At 36.9% G+C, this 21117-nt stretch overlaps 1 protein-coding gene across 1 annotated transcript in view; it reads right to left on the bottom strand.

Moving 5' to 3' along the window:
* Positions 1-21117, bottom strand: part of BOLL (boule homolog, RNA binding protein) — a 73807-nt gene that overhangs the window by 42196 nt on the left and 10494 nt on the right. The window contains exons 4-6 of the mRNA XM_027563788.1: positions 16167-16221; positions 14430-14505; positions 2019-2146 (exon numbers count right to left, since the gene is read on the bottom strand). Coding sequence (XP_027419589.1) covers positions 2019-2146; positions 14430-14505; positions 16167-16221 — 259 coding nt within the window. The remainder of the gene's footprint in view (positions 1-2018; positions 2147-14429; positions 14506-16166; positions 16222-21117) is intronic.

Consider the following 21117-nt stretch of genomic DNA (forward strand, 5'->3'; position numbering starts at 1 on the left):
GAAAAAAAGAGAAAGGCAAAGGAGAAAGTGAAAGATATTTTCCAGTGAATGCAGATTTCCAGAGAGTAACAAGGAGAGATAAAAGGCCTTCTTCAATGAACAATGCAAAGAAGTAGAGAGAAACAATAGAATGGGAAAGACTAGAGATCTCTTCAAGAAATCTGGAGATATCAAAGGAACATTTCATCCAAGTATGGGCATGATAAAGGACAGAAATGATGAGGACCTAATACAAGCAGAAGGGATTAAGAAGAGATTGCAAGAATACACAGAAGAACTATATGAAAAAGGTCTTCATGATCAGGGTAACCATGGTGCTGTGGTCACTCACCTAGAGCCAGACATCCTGGAGTGCGAAATCAAGTGTGCCTTAGGAAGTATCACTGCAAACAAAGCTAGTGGAGGTGATGGAATTCCAGCTGAGCTACTTCAAATCCTAAAAGATGACGGTGTTAAAGTGCTGCACTGAATATGCCAGCAAATTTGGAAAACTCAGCAGTGGCCACAGGGTTGGAAAATGTCTGTTTTCATTCCAATCCCAAAGAAGGGCAGTGCTGAAGAATGTTCAAACTACCATACAATTATACTCATTTCACATGCTAGTAAGGATATGTTCAAAATCCTTCAAGTTAGGCCTCAACACTATGTGAATCGAGAATTTCCAGGTGTACACGATGGGTTTAGAAAAGGCAGGGTAAACAGAGGTCAAATTGCCAACATTTGCTGGATCATGGAGAAAGGAAGGGAATTTCAGAAAAACATGTACTTCTGTGGATGTTTGTTTCCACAATAAACTGTAGAAAATTCTTAAAGAGATGAGAATATCAGACCACCTTACCTGTCTCCTAAGAAACATGTATGGGGGTCAAGAAACAACAGTTAGAACTGGACATGGAAACATGGACTGGTTCAAAATTGGGAAAGGAGTATGTCAAGGCTGTATATTGTCACCCTGCTTATTTAACTTATATGCAGAGTATACCATGCGAAAGCCTTGCTGGATGAATCACAAGTTGGAATCAGGACTGCTGGAAGAAATATCAACAACCTCAGATATGCAGATGATACCACTCTAATGGTAGAAAGCAAAGAGGAACTAAAGAACCTCTTGATGAGGGTGAAAGAAGGGAGTGAAAAAGTTGGTTTAAAACTCAACCTTCAAAAAACTAAGATCATGGCATCCAGTTCCATCACATCAAGGCTAACAGAAGGGGGAAAAAGTGGAAGCACTGACACATTTTACTTTCTTGGGCTCCAAAATCACTGTGAATGGTGATTGCAGTCATGAAATTTAAAGGCACTTGCTCCTTGGAAGGAAGGCTATGATAAATCTAGATAGCAAGGCTATGACAAACTTAGACAGCATATTAAAAGAGAGACATCACTTTGCCAGCTAAGGTCTGTTTGTCAAAGCTATGGTTTTTCCAGTAATGTAAGGATGTGCGAGCTGGAGTATAAAGAAGGCTGAGCACTGAAGAATTGATGCTTTTGAATTGCAGTGTTGGAGAAGACTCTTGAGAGTCCCTTGGACAAGAAGGAGATCAAACCAGTCAATCCTAAAGGAAATCAACCTTCAATATTCATTGGAAGGACTGATGCTGAAACTCCAATCCTCTGACCACCTGATGGGAAGAGCCAACTTACTGGAAAAGACCCTGGCGCTTGGAAAAATTGAGGGCAGGAAGAGAATGGGGCAACAGAAAATGATATGGTTGAATGGCACTACAGATTCAATGGACATGAGTTTGAGCAAACTCTGGGAGACAGTGAAAGACAGGGACCTGCTGCAGTTCATGGGGTTGCAAAGAGTCAGACATGACTGAACGACTGAACAACAACAAAATCTTGCCAGCTAAAGAACAGAGTACGGAAAACCATCCTTAAATAGAGACTAATGAAAAAAAATGAGCGGTAGTTACATGGCTGTCACTTTATTATATTTGTCTGTGGCTGAAATATTTCAGAAATAAAAATTTAATAGCAACAGATGAAAACCCTTTTAAAATGAAATTACTTACAGGCCAAGGTGGTGGGACAGAAGTAACCTCTGGAGTATGAAAATAAGCAACACCATTATGATAAGTGTAAGGATATCCAGTTGAAGTTGTTAGATACATTGTTCCAGCTGCTGGCATTATACTGGAACCTAAAACAAAAAGGAAATAGTAATAATTGAAACGTTCAGTTTAACATTTAAAAATGTAATTTCTGAACACTGAAAAATGTTTCTCTTTACACAAATATAGCTATAGTAAAAACTGAGTATTAAAAATTCTTTAAACATCCCATATATTAAAGTATCTTTGAAGCATTTATTTTCAAACTTACTACCCTTAGAGCTTTTGTAGCTTATGGTAAATAAAAAGAAACAAGTTTAATCAGATCAGATCAGATCAGTCGCTCAGTCGTGTCCGACTCTTTGTGACCCCATGAATCGCAGCACGCCAGGCCTCCCTGTTCAACACCAACTTAATTCTGGTTTTAAAGTAGTATAATGAAATAGAGAACTTTACAATTGAGATTATTATCAGCAAAGTACTTATTTTTACAAATATAAACTACATATAATTTAGAGTTACCTAAAGACTACTGACACTGTAGCAAAGTCCCTAAGATCTCAGTAAGACCATCTATTTGTAAAAGCCCAAAGAAGATGGAGGCAGTGAAACTGGACAAAATACTTGTTCTACCTTAAAAATTCTTAGGATCTACTATCAGCAAGTACTCACTTATGCTATGGCTGTATTTTACTCTCTAGTCTACCTTTGCTACAATTGCTGTTGTTGCAAACATGACCACAGACCTTCATGTTGCTAATTCTGGGTCCTCATTTCTTTTCCCAGGTCAAGTTACATATACTCTTCCCCACAAAATAAAAAAAGTCCTTTTTGTCAGGAGAAGACTTTAAAAATTTTATGTGCCAAGTCAGATTTAAGTCCTTGACTAATAGGTTACATAAATTACTGAGGTGGCAATCCTCCTTCCACTATACTGCTGCTGCTGCTGCTAAGTTGCTTTAGTCGTGTCCACCTCTGTGCGATCCCATAGACGGCAGCCCACCAGGCTCCCCCATTCCTGGGATTCTCCAGGCAAGAACACTGGAGTAGGTTGCCATTTCCTTCTCCAATGCATGAAAGTGAAAAGTGAAAGTGAAGTTGCTCAGTCGTGTCCGACTCTTAGCGACCCCATGGACTGCAGCCTACCAGGCCCCTCCGTGCATGGGATTTTCCAGGCAAGAGTACTGGAGTGGGGTGCCATTGCCTTCTCCGTCCTAGTGTGTCTCAAAATTTTAAATTCATTATAACAAGCTAGACAGCTTGTTAAAATACAAACTTCAGGTCCCCATTTCAAGAGATTTTTGATTCAAGAGACCTGGGATGGGGCCTGAGAAACTATATTTTGACAGAGCCCAAGTTAACTATTGGTGGCTGCAAACCACACTGACAGCAGCACTAGCCTTCTACTCTAAGTAGCACTACTACTCAGCTCATATTTTCACGACATTTCATCCAGTATTATTACAGCATATTTTAGTGGTTCTTATTCTCTTGAGAATCTGATGAAAGCCAAAGACCCTTTTCACAAATGTATATATATATATTCAAACAAAATTTTGCATGCAATTTGGAAGGTCCGTGGAATTCCCTCCAAAGATCACCTTTTAGGTACCACAATTAAATAAAGAAATTTTTATTCTTAATTTAAGTACCACAGTTAAATAAAGAAATTTTGAGTGATTATTATTATAATGCATTGGACTAGGCCTTAGTGATAGAGCCAAAAAGAAACAAGAAAAAAATTGAGCATGCTATGGTCTCTGTCTTCACAGAGGTTAGGGTCTGGTAAGGAAGACAGTCATTAGCTAATTACACAACTAATTATATTTTGATAAATACAAAAGGCAGTATAGGTAGTACAGGTTATTATATTGGGTAGTATAGGGTACTGGAGAAGGCAATGGCACCCCACTCCAGTACTCTTGGCTGGAAAATCCCATGGACGGAGGAACCTGGTAGGCTACAGTCCGTGGGGTTGCAAAGAGTCGGACACGACTGAGCGACTTCACTTTCACTTTTCACTTTCATGCACTGGAGAAGGCAATGGCAACCCACTCCAGTGTTCTTGCCTGGAGAATCCCAGGGACGGGGGAGCCTGGTGGGCTGCCGTCTATGGGGTCGCACAGAGTTGGACACAACTGAAGCAACTTGGCAGCAGCAGCAGTACAGGGTACAACACTGAACATTATATATTGTATGTCTAGTAATTGTGAGGAAATTGATATTTGGGCTGAGTTTTAAAGAATGAATGGGATGGCAAAGTCACTGTAGGTGAAGAAAACAGTGCATCAGAAATATGGTTATGTTCTGGAATGAAGGATGGCTAAATGATTAAAGCATGGAAAAGATAAGAACAGCTCAAAATAAGCAGAGAATAACATGATAAGATGGGCATGTTTGAAAGATCACTCTGGCTGCCTTATGTGTGATGGGTGGTAAAGTACTGATAGCAAAACTGGATTCAGAAAGATCAGTTAGGGAGGGAGGAGCCAAGATGGATGAGGAGTAGGACGGGGAGAACACTTTCTCCCCCACAAATTCATCAAAAGAGCATTTAAACGTCGAGTAAATTCCACAAAACAACTTCTGAATGCCGGCAGAGGACATCAGGCACCCAGAAAAGCAACCCAACTCTTCGAAAGGAGGTAGGAAAAAATATTAAAAACAAAAAAAAAAAGAGACAAAAGAGGGAGGGACGGAGTTCCGTCCCGGGAAGGGAATCTTAAAAAGAGAGAAGTTTCCAAACATCAGGAAACCTTCTCACTGCCGAATCTGTGCCGAGCTTTGGAAGCACAGAGGGCAACATAACAGGGAGAAAAAATAAATAAACAATTTAAAACTCGCAGATTGCGAGCCCTACGGTAACTCCCCCAGCAGAGAAGCAGCGCAGACGCCTGCATCCGCCATTAGCAAACCGGGGCTGGGCAGGGAGGCGCGGCGCGGGCTGCATCGCTGAGAGTAAGAATCTGGCCTGAATACCCTGAGCGCTATCTGAGCGAAATAATTTGGGCTAGCAAACCAGACTGTGGGATACCTACCACGCGAAAAGCCAGCCCTAACCTAAGACCGCCAGGCCCGCGCATGGAACAAAGGACTGAACAGAGATAGCCGGCTGCAGACCTTCCCCCTCCGGTGACAGGCAGCCAGAGCCGGAAGGGGGCAATCGCAGCCCGAGAGAGACATTATCTATAAAATTGTAAGCAGGCTTCTTTGCTAACTAAAACTTCTTGGGGGTCTGGACGGTCAACATCTGCCTGAGAAGGTGCGCCGGTTTTACATCCAGATAACCGAGCGGCGGGGAGGCGATAAGTCGCAGCATTGGCGCTCGCCTGGGAAGAGCAAATTGGCGCTCGGACCTGGGAAGAGCACAAAACGCAGGCCCAACTGAGTCTGCGCCTCTGAGGACTACCCGAGTGCCTGAACCTGAGCGGCTTGGACCTGGGAGGTGCATGCAGCCCAGGGCCAGCCTCGGACTGTTCCCGGCGGAACAACCTAGAGTCCGAGCAGTGTGGACAGGGAGGCTACACGCGCCGTGAGCTGGGGCAGACCCAGGGTGGCTGAGGCACTGCGAGCCCACGCCAGTGTTATTTGTTTGCAGCATCCCTCCCTCTCTCCCCACAGCGCGACTGAACAAGTAAGCCTAAAAAAAAAAAAAAAAAGTGTCCTCCACCGTGCCCTTTGAGTCAGGGCGGAAACCAGATACTGAAGAGACTAGCAAACAGAAGAAGATGTAACAGAGGGAAACGCCTTGGAAGCTACAGGCAATAGATCAAAACCCTGTGGTTACTACAGACTACATAGGAAGGGGCCTATAGATCTTGAGAAATATAAATCTGACCAAGGAACTAGCCAAAAATGAACTGAACCCACAACACCCACAAAAAAAAAAAAAAAAAAAAAAGTCCTAGATATATTTTTATTATTTTTACGATCATTCTTTCTTTTTTTTTAATTAAAAAAAAATAAATTTTAAGTCCTCTATTGTTCCTTTAATTTTCACCTTTATATCCTATTACTTTGCAAAAAAAAAAAAAAAAAAAAAGACCCTATTTTTTTCTTCTTCAGCAAACTTCATATATATATATTTTATAATTTTTTGACCTTGTTTTTTTTTGTTTGTTTTTGTTTTTTTCTTCTTTTCTTTAACATTGTATTTTTGAAATTCTAAACTCTACTCTAGATTTTTAATTTTCGCTTTTTGGTATATGTTATCAATTTTGTACCTATAGTTTTTTTTATATAATTTCTGTGACTTTTTTTTTTTTTTTTTCCTTCTTCTCTGTTTCTTTCTCTTCTTCTTTTATATAACATTGTATATCTGAAATTCCAAACTTTACTCTAGATTTTTAATTTATGCTTTTTGGTATTTGATATCAATTTTGTACCTGTATTTTCTTTATAATTTTTGTGACATTGTTTGTATTTGTTTGTTTGTTTTCTCTCTTTATTTTTCTTCTTCTTCTTTTTTTTTTTTTTTAACATTGTATTTTTGAAATTCCAAACTCTACTCTAGATTTTTAATTTTTGCTTTCTGGTATTAGTTATCAATTTTGTACTTGTACTTTCTTTATAATTTTCGCGACCTTGTTTGTTTTTGTTTGTTCGTTTTTTCTCTCTTTCTTTTCCTTCTTCTTTTCTTTAACATCGTATTTTTGAAATTCCAAACTCTACTCTAGATTTTTAATTTTCGCTTTCTGGTATTAGTTATCAATTTTGTACCTGTACTTTCTCTATAATTTTCGCGACCTTGTTTGTTTTTGTTTGTTCGTTCTTTCTCTCTTTCTTTTCCTTCTTCTTTTCTTTAACATCGTATTTTTGAAATTCCAAACTCTACTCTAGATTTTTAATTTTTGCTTTTATGTATTTGTTACCAATTTTGTACCTATAAGGACCCAATCTTCAGGACCCATTTTTCACTAGGGAGTGAGATTACTGGCTTGACTGCTCTCTCTCCCTTTGGACCCTCCTTTTTCTCCACCAGGTCGCCTGTGTCTCCTCCCTAACCCCTCTCTACTCTACCCAACTTTGTGAATTTCTGTGTGTTCCAGACGGTGGAGAACACTTAGGGAACTGATTACTGGCTGGATCTGTCTCCCTCCTTTTCATTCCCCCCTTTTATCCTTCTGGCCACCTCTGTTACCTTCCTCCTTCTTCTCTTCTCTGTATAACCCCGTGAACATCTCTGAGTGGTCCAGTTGTGGAGTGCACATAAGGAAGTGACTACTGGCTAGCCCACTCTCTCCACTATTGATTTACCTCATCTCATTTGGGTCACCTCTAACTCCCTCCTCCCTCTTCTCTTCTCCATGTAACCCTGTGAACCTCTCTGAGTGACCCTCACTGTAGAGAAACTTATCATCTTTAATGTAGATGTTTTATCAATGGTGCTGTATAGAAGGAGAAGTTTTGAAACTACTGTAAAAATAAGACCGATAATCGGAAGCAGGAGACTTAAGTCCAAACCCTGACTCCAGGGAACTCCTGACTCCAAGGAACATTCATTGACAGGAGCTCATCAAATGCCTCCATACCGACACTGAATCCAAGCACCACACAAGGGCCAATAAGTTCCAGGGCAAGACATACCAAGCAAATTCTCCAGCAACAAAGGAACACAGCCCTGAGCTTCAAGATACAGGCTGCCCAAAGTCACCCCAAAACTATAGACATCTCGTAACTCATTACTGGACATTTCATTGCACTCCAGAGAGAAGAAATACAGCTCCACCCACCAGAACACCGACACAAGCTTCCCTAACCAGGAAACCTTGACAAGCCACCTGTACAAACCCACACACAGTGAGGAAATGCCACAATAAAGAGAACTCCACAAACTGCCAGAATACAGAAAGGACACCCCAAACTCAGCAATTTAAACAAGATGAAGAGACAGAGGAATACTCAGCAGATAAAGGAACAGGATAAATGCCCACCAAACCAAACAAAAGAGGAAGAGATAGGGAATCTACCTGATAAAGAATTCCGAATAATGATAGTGTAATTGATCCAAAATCTTGAAACTAAAATGGAATCACAGATAAATAGCCTGGAGACAAGGATTGAGAAGATGCAAGAAAGGTTTAACAAGGACCTAGAAGAAATAAAAAAGAGTCAATATATAACGAATAATGCAATAAGTGAAATTAAAAACACTCTGGAGGCAACAAATAGTAGAATAACAGAGGCAGAAGACAGGATTAGTGAATTAGAAGATAGAATGGTAGAAATAAATGAATCAGAGAGGATAAAAGAAAAACGAATTAAAAGAAATGAGGACAATCTCAGAGACCTCCAGGACAATATTAAACGCTACAACATTCGAATCATAGGGGTTCCAGAAGAAGAAGACAAAAAGAAAGACCATGAGAAAATACTTGAGGAGATAATAGTGGAAAACTTCCCTAAAATGGGGAAGGAAATAATCACCCAAGTCCAAGAAACCCAGAGAGTACCAAACAGGATAAACCCAAGGAGAAACACCCCAAGACACATATTAATCAAATTAACAAAGATCAAACACAAAGAACAAATATTAAAAGCAGCAAGGGAAAAACAACAAATAACACACAAGGGAATTCCCATAAGGATAACAGCTGATCTTTCAATAGAAACTCTTCAAGCCAGGAGGGAATGGCAAGACATACTTAAAATGATGAAAGAAAATAACCTACAGCCCAGATTATTGTACCCAGCAAGGATCTCATTCAAGTATGAAGGAGAAATCAAAAGCTTTTCAGACAAGCAAAAGCTGAGAGAATTCTGCACCACCAAACCAGCTCTCCAACAAATACTAAAGGATATTCTCTAGACAGGAAACACAAAAACGGTGTATAAACTCGAACCCAAAACAATAAAGTAAATGGCAACGGGAACATACTTATCAGTAATTACCTTAAATGTAAATGGGTTGAATGCCCCAACCAAAAGACAAAGACTGGCTGAATGGATACAAAAACAAGACCCCTACATATGTTGTCTACAAGAGACCCACCTCAAAACAGGGGACACATACAGACTGAAAGTGAAGGGCTGGAAAAAGATTTTCCATGCAAATAGGGACCAAAAGAAAGCAGGAGTAGCAATACTCATATCAGATAAAATAGACTTTAAAACAAAGGCTGTGAAAAGAGACAAAGAAGGTCACTACATAATGATCAAAGGATCAATCCAAGAAGAAGAGATAACAATTATAAATATATATGCACCCAACACAGGAGCACCACAGTACGTAAGACAAATGCTAACAAGTATGAAAGGAGAAATTAACAATAACACAATAATAGTGGGAGACTTTAATACCCCACTTACACCTATGGATAGATCAACTAAACAGAAAATTAACAAGGAAACACAAACTTTAAACGATACAATAGACCAGTTAGACCTAATTGATATCTATAGGTCATTTCATCCCAAAACAATGAATTTCACCTTTTTCTCAAGCGCACATGGAACCTTCTCCAGGATAGATCACATCCTGGGCCATAAAGCTAGCCTTGGTAAATTCAAAAAAATAGAAATCATTCCAAGCATTTTTTCTGACCACAATGCAGTAAGATTAGATCTCAATTACAGGAGAAAAACTATTAAAAATTCCAACATATGGAGGCTGAACAACACGCTGCTGAATAACCAACAAATCACAGAAGAAATCAAAAAAGAAATCAAAATTTGCATAGAAACGAATGAAAATGAAAACACAACAACCCAAAACCTGTGGGACACGGTAAAAGCAGTCCTAAGGGGAAAGTTCATAGCAATACAGGCACACCTCAAGAAACAAGAAAAAAGTCAAATAAATAACCTAACTCTACACCTAAAGCAACTAGAAAAGGAAGAAATGAAGAACCCCAGGGTTAGTAGAAGGAAAGAAATCTTAAAAATTAGAGCAGAAATAAATGCAAAAGAAACAAAAGAGACCATAGCAAAAATCAACAAAACCAAAAGCTGGTTCTTTGAAAGGATAAATAAAATTGACAAACCATTAGCCAGACTCATCAAGAAACAAAGGGAGAAAAATCAAATCAACAAAATTAGAAACGAAAATGGAGAGATCACAACAGACAACACAGAAATACAAAGGATCATAAGAGACTACTATCAACAATTATATGCCAATAAAATGGACAACGTGGAAGAAATGGACAAATTCTTAGAAAAGTACAACTTTCCAAAACTGGACCAGGAAGAAATAGAAAATCTTAACAGACCCATCACAACCATGGAAATTGAAACTGTAATCAAAAATCTTCCAGCAAACAAAAGCCCCGGTCCAGACGGCTTCACAGCTGAATTCTACCAAAAATTTAGAGAAGAGCTAACACCTATCCTGCTCAAACTCTTCCAGAAAATTGCAGAGGAAGGTAAACTTCCAAACTCATTCTATGAGGCCACCATCACCCTAATACCAAAACCTGACAAAGATCCCACAAAAAAAGAAAACTACAGGCCAATATCACTGATGAACATAGATGCAAAAATCCTTAACAAAATTCTAGCAATCAGAATCCAACAACACATTAAAAAGATCATACACCATGATCAAGTGGGCTTTATCCCAGGGATGCAAGGATTCTTCAATATCCGCAAATCAATCAATGTAATACACCACATTAACAAATTGAAAAATAAAAACCATATGATTATCTCAATAGATGCAGAGAAAGCCTTTGACAAAATTCAACATCCATTTATGATAAAAACTCTCCAGAAAGCAGGAATAGAAGGAACATACCTCAACATAATAAAAGCTATATATGACAAACCCACAGCGAACATTATCCTCAATGGTGAAAAATTGAAAGCATTTCCTCTAAAGTCAGGAACAAGACAAGGGTGCCCACTTTCACCATTACTATTCAACATAGTATTGGAAGTTTTGGCCACAGCAATCAGAGCAGAAAAAGAAATAAAAGGAATCCAAATTGGAAAAGAAGAAGTAAAACTCTCACTATTTGCAGATGACATGATCCTCTACATAGAAAACCCTAAAGAGTCCACCAGAAAATTACTAGAAATAATCAATGACTACAGTAAAGTTGCAGGATATAAAATCAACACACAGAAATCCCTTGCATTCCTATACACTAATAATGAGAAAACAGAAAGAGAAATTAAGGAAACAATTCCATTCACCATTGCAACGGAAAGAATAAAATACTTAGGAATATATCTACCTAAAGAAACTAAAGACCTATATATAGAAAACTATAAAACACTGGTGAAAGAAATCAAAGAGGACACTAATAGATGGAGAAATATACCATGTTCATGGATTGGAAGAATCAATATAGTGAAAATGAGTATACTACCCAAAGCAATTTATAGATTCAACGCAATCCCTATCAAGCTACCAACAGTATTCTTCACAGAGCTAGAACAAATAATTTCACAATTTATATGGAAATACAAAAAACCTCGAATAGCCAAAGCGATCTTGAGAAAGAAGAATGGAACTGGAGGAATCAACCTACCTGACTTCAGGCTCTACTACAAAGCCACAGTTATCAAGACAGTATGGTACTGGCACAAAGACAGAAATATGGATCAATGGAATAAAATAGAAAGCCCAGAGATAAATCCATGCACATATGGACACCTTATCTTCGACAAAGGAGGCAAGAATATACAATGGATTAAAGACAATCTCTTTAACAAGTGGTGCTGGGAAATCTGGTCAACCACTTGTAAAAGAATGAAACTGGACCACTTTCTAACACCATACACAAAAATAAACTCAAAATGGATTAAAGATCTAAATGTAAGACCAGAAACTATAAAACTCCTAGAGGAGAACATAGGCAAAACACTCTCCGACATATATCACAGCAGGATCCTCTATGACCCACCTCCCAGAATATTGGAAATAAAAGCAAAAATAAACAAATGGGACCTAATTAACCTTAAAAGCTTCTGCACATCAAAGGAAACTATTAGCAAGGTGAAAAGACAGCCTTCAGAATGGGAGAAAATAATAGCAAATGAAGCAACCGACAAACAACTAATCTCAAAAATATACAAGCAACTCCTACAGCTCAACTCCAGAAAAATAAACGACCCAATCAAAAAATGGGCCAAAGAACTAAATAGACATTTCTCCAAAAAAGACATACAGATGGCTAACAAACACATGAAAAGATGCTCAACATCACTCATTATCAGAGAAATGCAAATCAAAACCACTATGAGGTACCATTTCACACCAGTCAGAATGGCTGCGATCCAAAAGTCTACAAATAATAAATGCTGGAGAGGGTGTGAAGAAAAGGGAACCCTCTTACACTGTTGGTGGGAATGCAAACTAGTACAGCCACTATGGAGAACAGTGTGGAGATTCCTTAAAAAACTGGAAATAGAACTGCCTTATGATCCAGCAATCCCACTGCTGGGCATACACACTGAGAAAACCAGAAGGGAAAGAGACACGTGTACCCCAATGTTCATCGCAGCACTGTTTATAATAGCCAAGACATGGAAGCAACCTAGATGTCCATCAGCAGATGAATGGATAAGAAAGCTGTGGTACATATACACAATGGAGTATTACTCAGCCATTAAAAAGAATACATTTGAATCAGTTCTAATGAGGTGGATGAAACTGGAGCCTATTATACAGAGTGAAGTAAGCCAGAAGGAAAAACATAAATACAGTATACTAACGCATATATATGGAATTTAGAAAGATGGTAACAATAACCCGGTGTACGAGACAGCAAAAGAGACAATGATGTATAGAACAGTCTTATGGACTCTGTGGGAGAGGGAGAGGGTGGGAAGATTTGGGAGAATGGCAATGAAACATGTAAAATATCATGTAGGAAACGAGTTGCCAGTCCAGGTTCGATGCATGATGCTGGATGCTTGGGGCTGGTGCACTGGGACGGCCCAGAGGGATGGTATGGGGAGGGAGGAGGGAGGAGGGTTCGGGATGGGGAACACATGTATACCTGTGGCGGATTCATTTTGATATTTGGCAAAACTAATACAATTATGTAAAGTTTAAAAATAAAATAAAATTAGAGGAAAAAAAAAAATGAAAAAAAAAAAAAAGAAAGATCAGTTAGGAGGCTTTTCAAGTAATTAAGGCAAGCAGAGTGGGTAGCTGGGACTAGAATGTTGGTAACAGAGATGGAAAATAGGTGACAGATTTGAAAAAAAAGGTAATAATCCGTGTACACGCCTAGTTTCTAAAACAATGACTTTGCCTTTATAAGCTGTATTTTCTATTTACAAAATAGAACAATACCTCACAGGTTGCTGTAAAGATTAAATGAAATAATTAAAACCCATAATGTTGACCTTTATGCTAAACAGTTCTTAAGTAACTATTTGTTTGAAAGCATTCAGGATAGTACTGATTTATGTTCTGTTTTTAGCAACCTGTGGGCTGCATAAAACAGGTTTTTATGAACACTCCCAGTTGTTTTTTACTGATGGTGATAATGGATTAAGAATTGTTATTATATGCTATAGCTTAACTCTTACAACTAACAGCAGTAGTCTGAAATATTCAGCATTCTGACATATTTAGTGCATTTCATTTTGGAGTATCAATTTACTAAGGACACGTCAGTTATCTTATAAATTAACAAATACTAGGTCAAAATTAAATTTGATCTCTGTTAACTTCTAAGTCAAAAGCAGAACAGTCCAAATGAGCACAATCTATTAATTTGTTAACAGATGTATAATAACTACATAATGTTTTGAACATCCAAACGGACACATGGACACTAGTTACAAATTTTATGCAAAGTTTCTCCTTCTAGCCAAAGATTCTGTTAGAGATTTTAATACTATAGGTTAAAAGGTAACCATAAAGATGCCTAATTTAATAAACGGGAAGAGTGAGAAAAAAGAATAAAAGTTCAAAGTATTCTGGAAATTTGAGGAAGGCACTTAGCCAATTCCTAAAGCTTTAGGGGTTGTTTCTTCTGATAATTATGATACATATGGTTGGGTTACAGTATATACCATACAACCAGAGTTTCTGATATTTTACATTTTTACTTTTAGTAATTTTATTCTAATTTTAAATTACTGTATTAGAAAAACTTTAAAATAGTAATTACTTCTAATTTCTTTCATAATTTTAAACTATATTTTAACTATACAATTTTTCCTTTAAAGATGTAACTATTTGGAATATAGTTAAACATTATTATTTATATACATTTTCCCTAGCCTCCTCCATCCCACAAGTTAATGTATTTAATTTGCGGAAAGAAATATTCATTTGCCTACCACCTTCGCTAAAATAACTTTATTAAATCAAAGAAACCTGATACTTTAATGAAGTTCTATTAATAGTCTTACATTTTGAAAAAGAACCATGCAAAAATATTGAAAAATATATTAGTTCTCAATACATACGAGGGATCCCTACTTGTTGCTTTCTTATTGCCGGGCCAATGTTCAGTTTCTTATCCTTGTAATTAAGTTTTTCAGCCTAAAATAAGAAAAAGTACATTACTTTATTATCACACCTTGAAAACAGCAAGGCATAGTAGAAAGTGCAAAGCCTTTGGATTAAAATAGATTTGGGTGTGAATCCTGGTTCCAATGTACTGACCCTAATTCCTCATTTGGCAATTTGAGTTGTTACACATGTGGTCCCAGCTGAGGTTAAACAGGGAGACATTTTGTTTTCTTTTTTCAGCTTTTATACTGTAAACAAATGTCCTTTTCATGTTCTATTTACTGTCATGTTTTTCACATTTTTGTGCCTTATGTTAGTATTTTTGCTACTTAAGATGGCTCTCAAGTGTAGTGTTGAAGTGCTGGCTAGTGTTCCCAAGTGCAAAAAGACTGTCATGTGTTTTAGCAGAGAAAGTACGTGTTAGCTGGGTTAATTCACACATGGGTTTAGTGCTGTTGATCATGAGTTCAATGTTAATGAATCAAAAATGTTACATGTAATCTTTAAACAGAAGCACACATAAAACAAAGTTATATATTGATTGGCTGATGAAAATATTGTAAACAGAAGTTCGTGAGAAACTAACCCTGTATTTTCTAGGTGCAGCACACTTCAATATTTGCTAATTCAGTGTTTATGATGATTTTATAGAATACAACCACTATAAATAATGAGAACTGACTGCATATGACTTAATAAAATGTAATTAAAATAAAATTTTTTCCTAAAAAATTAAATGCTACACTTGCCAAACTTAAGAGTTATTATATACTGAACTGCTGGGTTTAGATTTTTTTTCTATGAATGTTCTTTGTTTATAAGTTTTTCATAGGAGGGAAATAATCTCAGATAAGGCACCCCACTCCAGTACTCTTGCCTGGAAAATCCCATGGACGGAGGAGCCTGGTGGGCTACAGTCCATGGGGTCGCTGAGAGTCGGACACGACTGAGCGACTTCACTTTCACTTTTCACTCTTATGCATTGGAGAAGGAAATGGCAACCCACTCCAGTGTTCTTGCCTGGAGAATCCCAGGGACAGGGGAGCCTGGTGGGCTGCAGTCTATGGGGTTGCACACAGTCGGACACGACTGAAGCGACTTAGCAGCAGCAGCAGCAATCTCATTTTAGGAATCTACATTCATAGCATTTTTAGGAATTCAAAGTGCTATTAACACATCAGAAAAGACACATCCCTAAATTCTCAGTTTAAGAAAATAAAGTGGAAAGTTATAATTTCACAGCCAAACTTATGCAATTATTTGGCATTTGTTTTTCTGTAGATAAATTTATCTTTAATTTTTAATTATTTTTTGGAGACCAATGTTAATCTCAAGATACAAAGAAAATAAACTTTTTTAGCAATCAGTTATTGTACTAGAACCCCACTATTAAATTAATACCTTAAAGCAGGGTTCCCCAACTTCTGGGATCCAATGCCTGATGATCTGGGGTGGAGCTGATGTAATAATAATAAAGTGCACAATAAATGTAACATACTTGAATTATCCTCAAACTATATCCCCCAGGTCTGTGGAACAACTGTTGCCACCAAACTAGTCTCTGGTGCCAAAAAGGTTGGGGACCACTGCCTTAAAGGATTAGTTTCAAAGAAAGAAGTTTCAAAAATTAAGTTAAATACACCAAAGTAAAGAGTTCCAAAAATGAAGTTAAATACACCAAAATATCTTACCTCTTGTAAAATTTTTTGTGCATCTTCTTGTGTTTCAAAAGTGACGAAGCCATACCTAAATAAATCCATTAATTATTATAGTAGAACATTACATTGATATTATACTAAGATTAAATATATATATTTTTAGAATGGGCCACAGTAGGAATGAACATTTTTCTATGGTGTACCAGTATGCAAAACTTAGAGGAGAATTGTTCACAGCTTAACATGGTTATCCTCTTAAAGGGAGAGGCCTAAAAAAAAAATAACAACCCAGGGATCTTAAAACAGTATCAGACCAGAGCTGTATGCAAGGCAGGAAAACATGAGAGATTTGTGTTCTGGTTTACAAATTAGGGTGCAATAAATTTCAGCCCAGAGCAGTAACCTCCTTTTAAAATGACATAAGTTTGCTTTCAATAGAAATCAAAGTATAAAAAGAATCTTTAAAAAATTAAAATTGAACATGATAAAATATTTTATCTTGGTAAATGAGTACACATATTATTTACTATTGTTAGCATATATAAACTGAGAATGTAACTATTAGTATATTTCCCAAATAAAATAAGTTAAAAATATTATACAACCCAGGTTTTATATCTGCTTTCATATATAATTGTTATCTTCAGAGTATAAATCATATGATCAAGATACAAATACACAGTATAAGTGAAGTGAAAGTTGCTCAGCTGTTTCCGACTCTTTGAGGCACCCACAGACTTTACAGTCCATGGAATTCTCTGGGCCAGAATATTGGAGTGGGTAGCCATTGCCTTCTCCAGGGGATCTTCCCAATCCAGGAATCGAACCCAGGTCTCCCGCAATGCAGGTGGATTCTTCACCAACTGAGTCACCAGGGAAGCCCAAGAATACTGAAGTGGTGATCTATCCCTTCTCCAGGGTATCATCCCCACCCAGGAATCAAACCAGGGTCTCCTGCATTGCACATGGATTCTTTAACAGCTGAATTACACAATATATGCCTTGTCCAAAAAGACAAAATAGGTAGATAAAAAGGGATGAAAGAAATAAAAGTACATCCCCCCCCCCCAATTTAATCTCTATTTGGATAATTTTAGGAAACTCTCTTGAGTAATGCTCAACTTTATTTTCCTCAAATTGTGTATGTACGTTAAGTTCCTCAGTCGTGTCCGACTCTTTGTGACCCCATGGACTGTAGCCTGCCAGCTCTTTTGTCCATGGAATTCTCCAGTTAAGATTATTGGAGTGGGTAGCTGTTCCCTTCTCCAAGGGATTGTTTCAACTTAGGGATCGAACCCAGGTCTTCTGAATTGCAAGCAGATTCTTTACTGTCTAAACCACCAGGGAAGTGCCAATTCATAATTACTAATAAGTAATTATGTATCATGTAATTAATAAACATTTACTATTTTATTCAATTCATAATTACTGTATTGTATATGAATTTCCTTTTTCAACAAACGAATTTCTTTATTTGCTCAAGTATTAAACAAGGGCTAAAGAAGTATTTTTACACTTTTTAGTAGAACACATATACCACCCAGTGGAAAAGGCATAAAATACAGTCTACACTGCTATGTGTTATTTTCAATGATTTAAAAATGGATATTACAATTCCATTAAGCCAAATATAAGTGGTACAATTTCACTTCATCATATTATTTTTTGTCGGGCTCAGAAGTCTGTTTATATGCAGGATTTGTTTATATTATATGTTTATATCTGTTAATCATCTCTGCAGGATCTCATCTTTTTAGAAGTGTCCACCTATCATATTTACATGTAGTTTCCCACTAATATTTTACCCATCTTATTGGTCCTTTCTTTTATGCCTATGAATATGTATATATTGCCTCTTTTTCAAGAAATAATCATTCATTGATTTCTTTAACTTTGCAATCAAACTTCTCAAGTGAGTACACTATGTAAACTACCTTTTCTTCTCTGATATTTGGCTTTTGTAAATACCAATTCACTAAAACAGCTCTAATGTCACCAGACATTACTAGCCAAATCCTAGTGCTTTATTCTTTAATTTTCATTCTCCTTGATTTGTCAATTAAAAATCATTCTCGCTAAGATTATATTTCTTAGATTAGTCCCCTGGTTAGGTCTCTGAGGCACAAGCTACAGACATTCTTTTGTGTCAGCCTTTTCCAAATTAAGTTCTCTCTAGTCTAAAGCAGGTATACAATTCCAAAAGTATCAGATTCCTTTAGTTTCTGGTTCCTTGGCTACAGGACATCAGCTACTCAACATTAAGTGCTTACTACCTAACAATCAATGGTCCCTCAGCCTTTGCAAGAATAACTTTACAACAAATTAAGGAATATTAAAGCATCCTCTTTCCTCTAAAATACCCACGCCCCACTCCCCAACACATGGAGATCAAAAGGAAGGAGAAAGCAGCCATGAAACTCTCTTTTTAAAAATGGAATCAGGACTTCCCTGGTGGTCCAATGGTAAAGAATCCTCCTGCCAATTCAGGGGACATGGGTTCCATCCCTGGTCTGGGAAGATTCCACATGTGGTCAAGCAATTAAGCCTATGCACCACAACTACTGAAGCCTGTGCACCCTAGAGCCCCTGCTTGCTGCAACTAGAGAAAGCCCAGGCACAAAAATGAAGAACCAGTGCAGCCAAAAAAACCCAAACACAACCAACGCCCCACCTCCCCACCAAAAAACAACAAAACAGCCAAACTTCACTACAACTTCCTTCTTAAAAAAAAAAAAAAGGAACCAAAGTAAGGCAGAATACAAAATGTAGCAATCCAATAAAAACACAATTGTTAATTCTGTGTACTACCTATAGTGATACTAACCCTTTGGAAACTCCAGCTCTGTCATTTACAATCTTCACTTCTTTTACAGATCCATACTGGGAAAAAAATTTTCTTAATCATTTTCATTTGTCTAATGGTATAAAAATAAACACAAAAAACCCCATTTTAATTGATAAAAGATGAAATAACTTCTGCTTGTTTTGGAGACAGAAAAGGCAACACAAATTAAATAGTATGGATATAAGGATGCCTGTCATCATAAAAACTGCATGAAATCACTAGGTTATTAAAATTAATATTAATACTTTGCTTTATGCAGAGTTAATACTATGTTGTTAAATTATTACATAGCAATAAAATATTTTAAGCTGAGTTTTCTAAAACTACAAATAAAGCTTGTTCTCTAGTTAGCTATTTTTTGATAAAACTGTACTAGGCATGCCTATAACTATACTAAGGGCATATTATTATTGGTTCTTGTGATTCAGAGAGGCCTACAGTCATGGCAATGGAACTAGGTTATGCTGGCTTCCACCAGTCACTCTATTTTTATTTTAAAATTTATTTTAAGGATAATTGCTTTAAAGAATTTTGCTGTTTTATGTCATACAATCACTCTATGTTAATGAGCATAGTCATCAGAAAGTTAAGGTCTTAGAAAGGAAATATATTTACAAAGTACCTGAACTCAATTTGTGGTAACAACAGAGAGGCTACAAAACTTTAAGTTTTTAGACATTTTATCTGTAGTCAAAATACATACGGACATTTATGATGATAACAAAAAATATTGAGTCATAACTAGACTATCATGTATAAGATGTCTACAAAGATGGTCTGGCATATCTGGCAATTAAAATAATCTCATAACAGACCCACATCACCTTTCCCTACAGCATTCACTCTAATTCATTGCAATTTCATTTTCTGGTTCAAACTGTGTTTGCCCACAAGAAAACTTTAAATATTCATAGAAAAAATTTTTCTTTACATATATATCTAGAAAAGACACGCCTAATGGTAGAGCAATACCTTTGAGTTCCACAGGTACCTCACTGCTTTAGAAAAAAATAATTTTTAGTTGGTAACCTAAAGCTTGCTAAAATTGGATGATGGCAAATACTGAGTTAATCTAGGTACAACAGTCTCATTTCAATAAACACAAAATGGAATCAACATCAAAGATTTCTATTAGAGACTTGAAAACAAATTAAATTAAACCATTCTCTGATAGAAGAATCACTAGCTCAATTTTACATCTCTATCTCTGTTAAAACGAGACAGAAAGTCAAGATTATCAAATAATTAAAAGGGATGGCTCTAGGGGTCTAAAAAGAAGAATTTTATGAAGTTTGAGACTGCTTGCTACTGTGTTAAACTACTTCCTTGATGGAAAATTATCTATGGTTTTGGGTAAGGTGTAACTCTAGAGGGAGAACCTTACCAATTAACTTAAAGCTAAATTGTATTTGTAACTGGCCCCCAAGTTTATATTGTAGCTGAACGGCTTTCAAAAAACCGCACTAAAAGTGAAGAAACACTGTATAGCAAGGAACCTACTGCAAAATGCTTAGTTGGGTGACCTAAATGGGAAAGAAATTAAAAAACAGGGGAATAATGTATATCTATAGCTTGGATCACGGTGCTGTACAGTGGATAACTAAAACAATTGTTAAGTCAACTATAACGTCAAAAAGATAAAAAAAAAAAACCTACACTTACGCTAGCATACACAACTATTAATATTGATGGTTTATTTAAAAATATGCTAAGCTAATATAATATAAATTGCTGAATAGAATATTTAAAACTTGAATGTATGGTCAGTTTATTGATTTCCATGAAACGGATCTTTTTAAAAAGTAAAGCATTTCATAAAAATTATTTTCCTTAATTTATTATTAGTGGAACGCAATCATACACTTGCTTAAGGACCTACATAAGTCGGGATAACACACTGTGACCATTCATCTGAGCAGCAAAGAAGCAATTCCATCCAATTAGTGAGACCTGATTGTGGAAAACAGTGGAGTGTAACTAACTACTATACACCCTAATTGCAAAGCATTTTTTTGTTTAAAGACAATCCCCTGAAATTTGTCCAATATGTTAAAGAAGCAGCCTGAAATCTCGTCTATATATTCCTTGGAATATAGATCGTTCACTTACCACAACTTGGGATCGATCGCTTTGCTTTCC

This window comes from Bos indicus x Bos taurus, chromosome 2 (genome assembly GCF_003369695.1).
Source record: "Bos indicus x Bos taurus breed Angus x Brahman F1 hybrid chromosome 2, Bos_hybrid_MaternalHap_v2.0, whole genome shotgun sequence".
Classification (NCBI taxonomy): domain Eukaryota; kingdom Metazoa; phylum Chordata; class Mammalia; order Artiodactyla; family Bovidae; genus Bos; species Bos indicus x Bos taurus.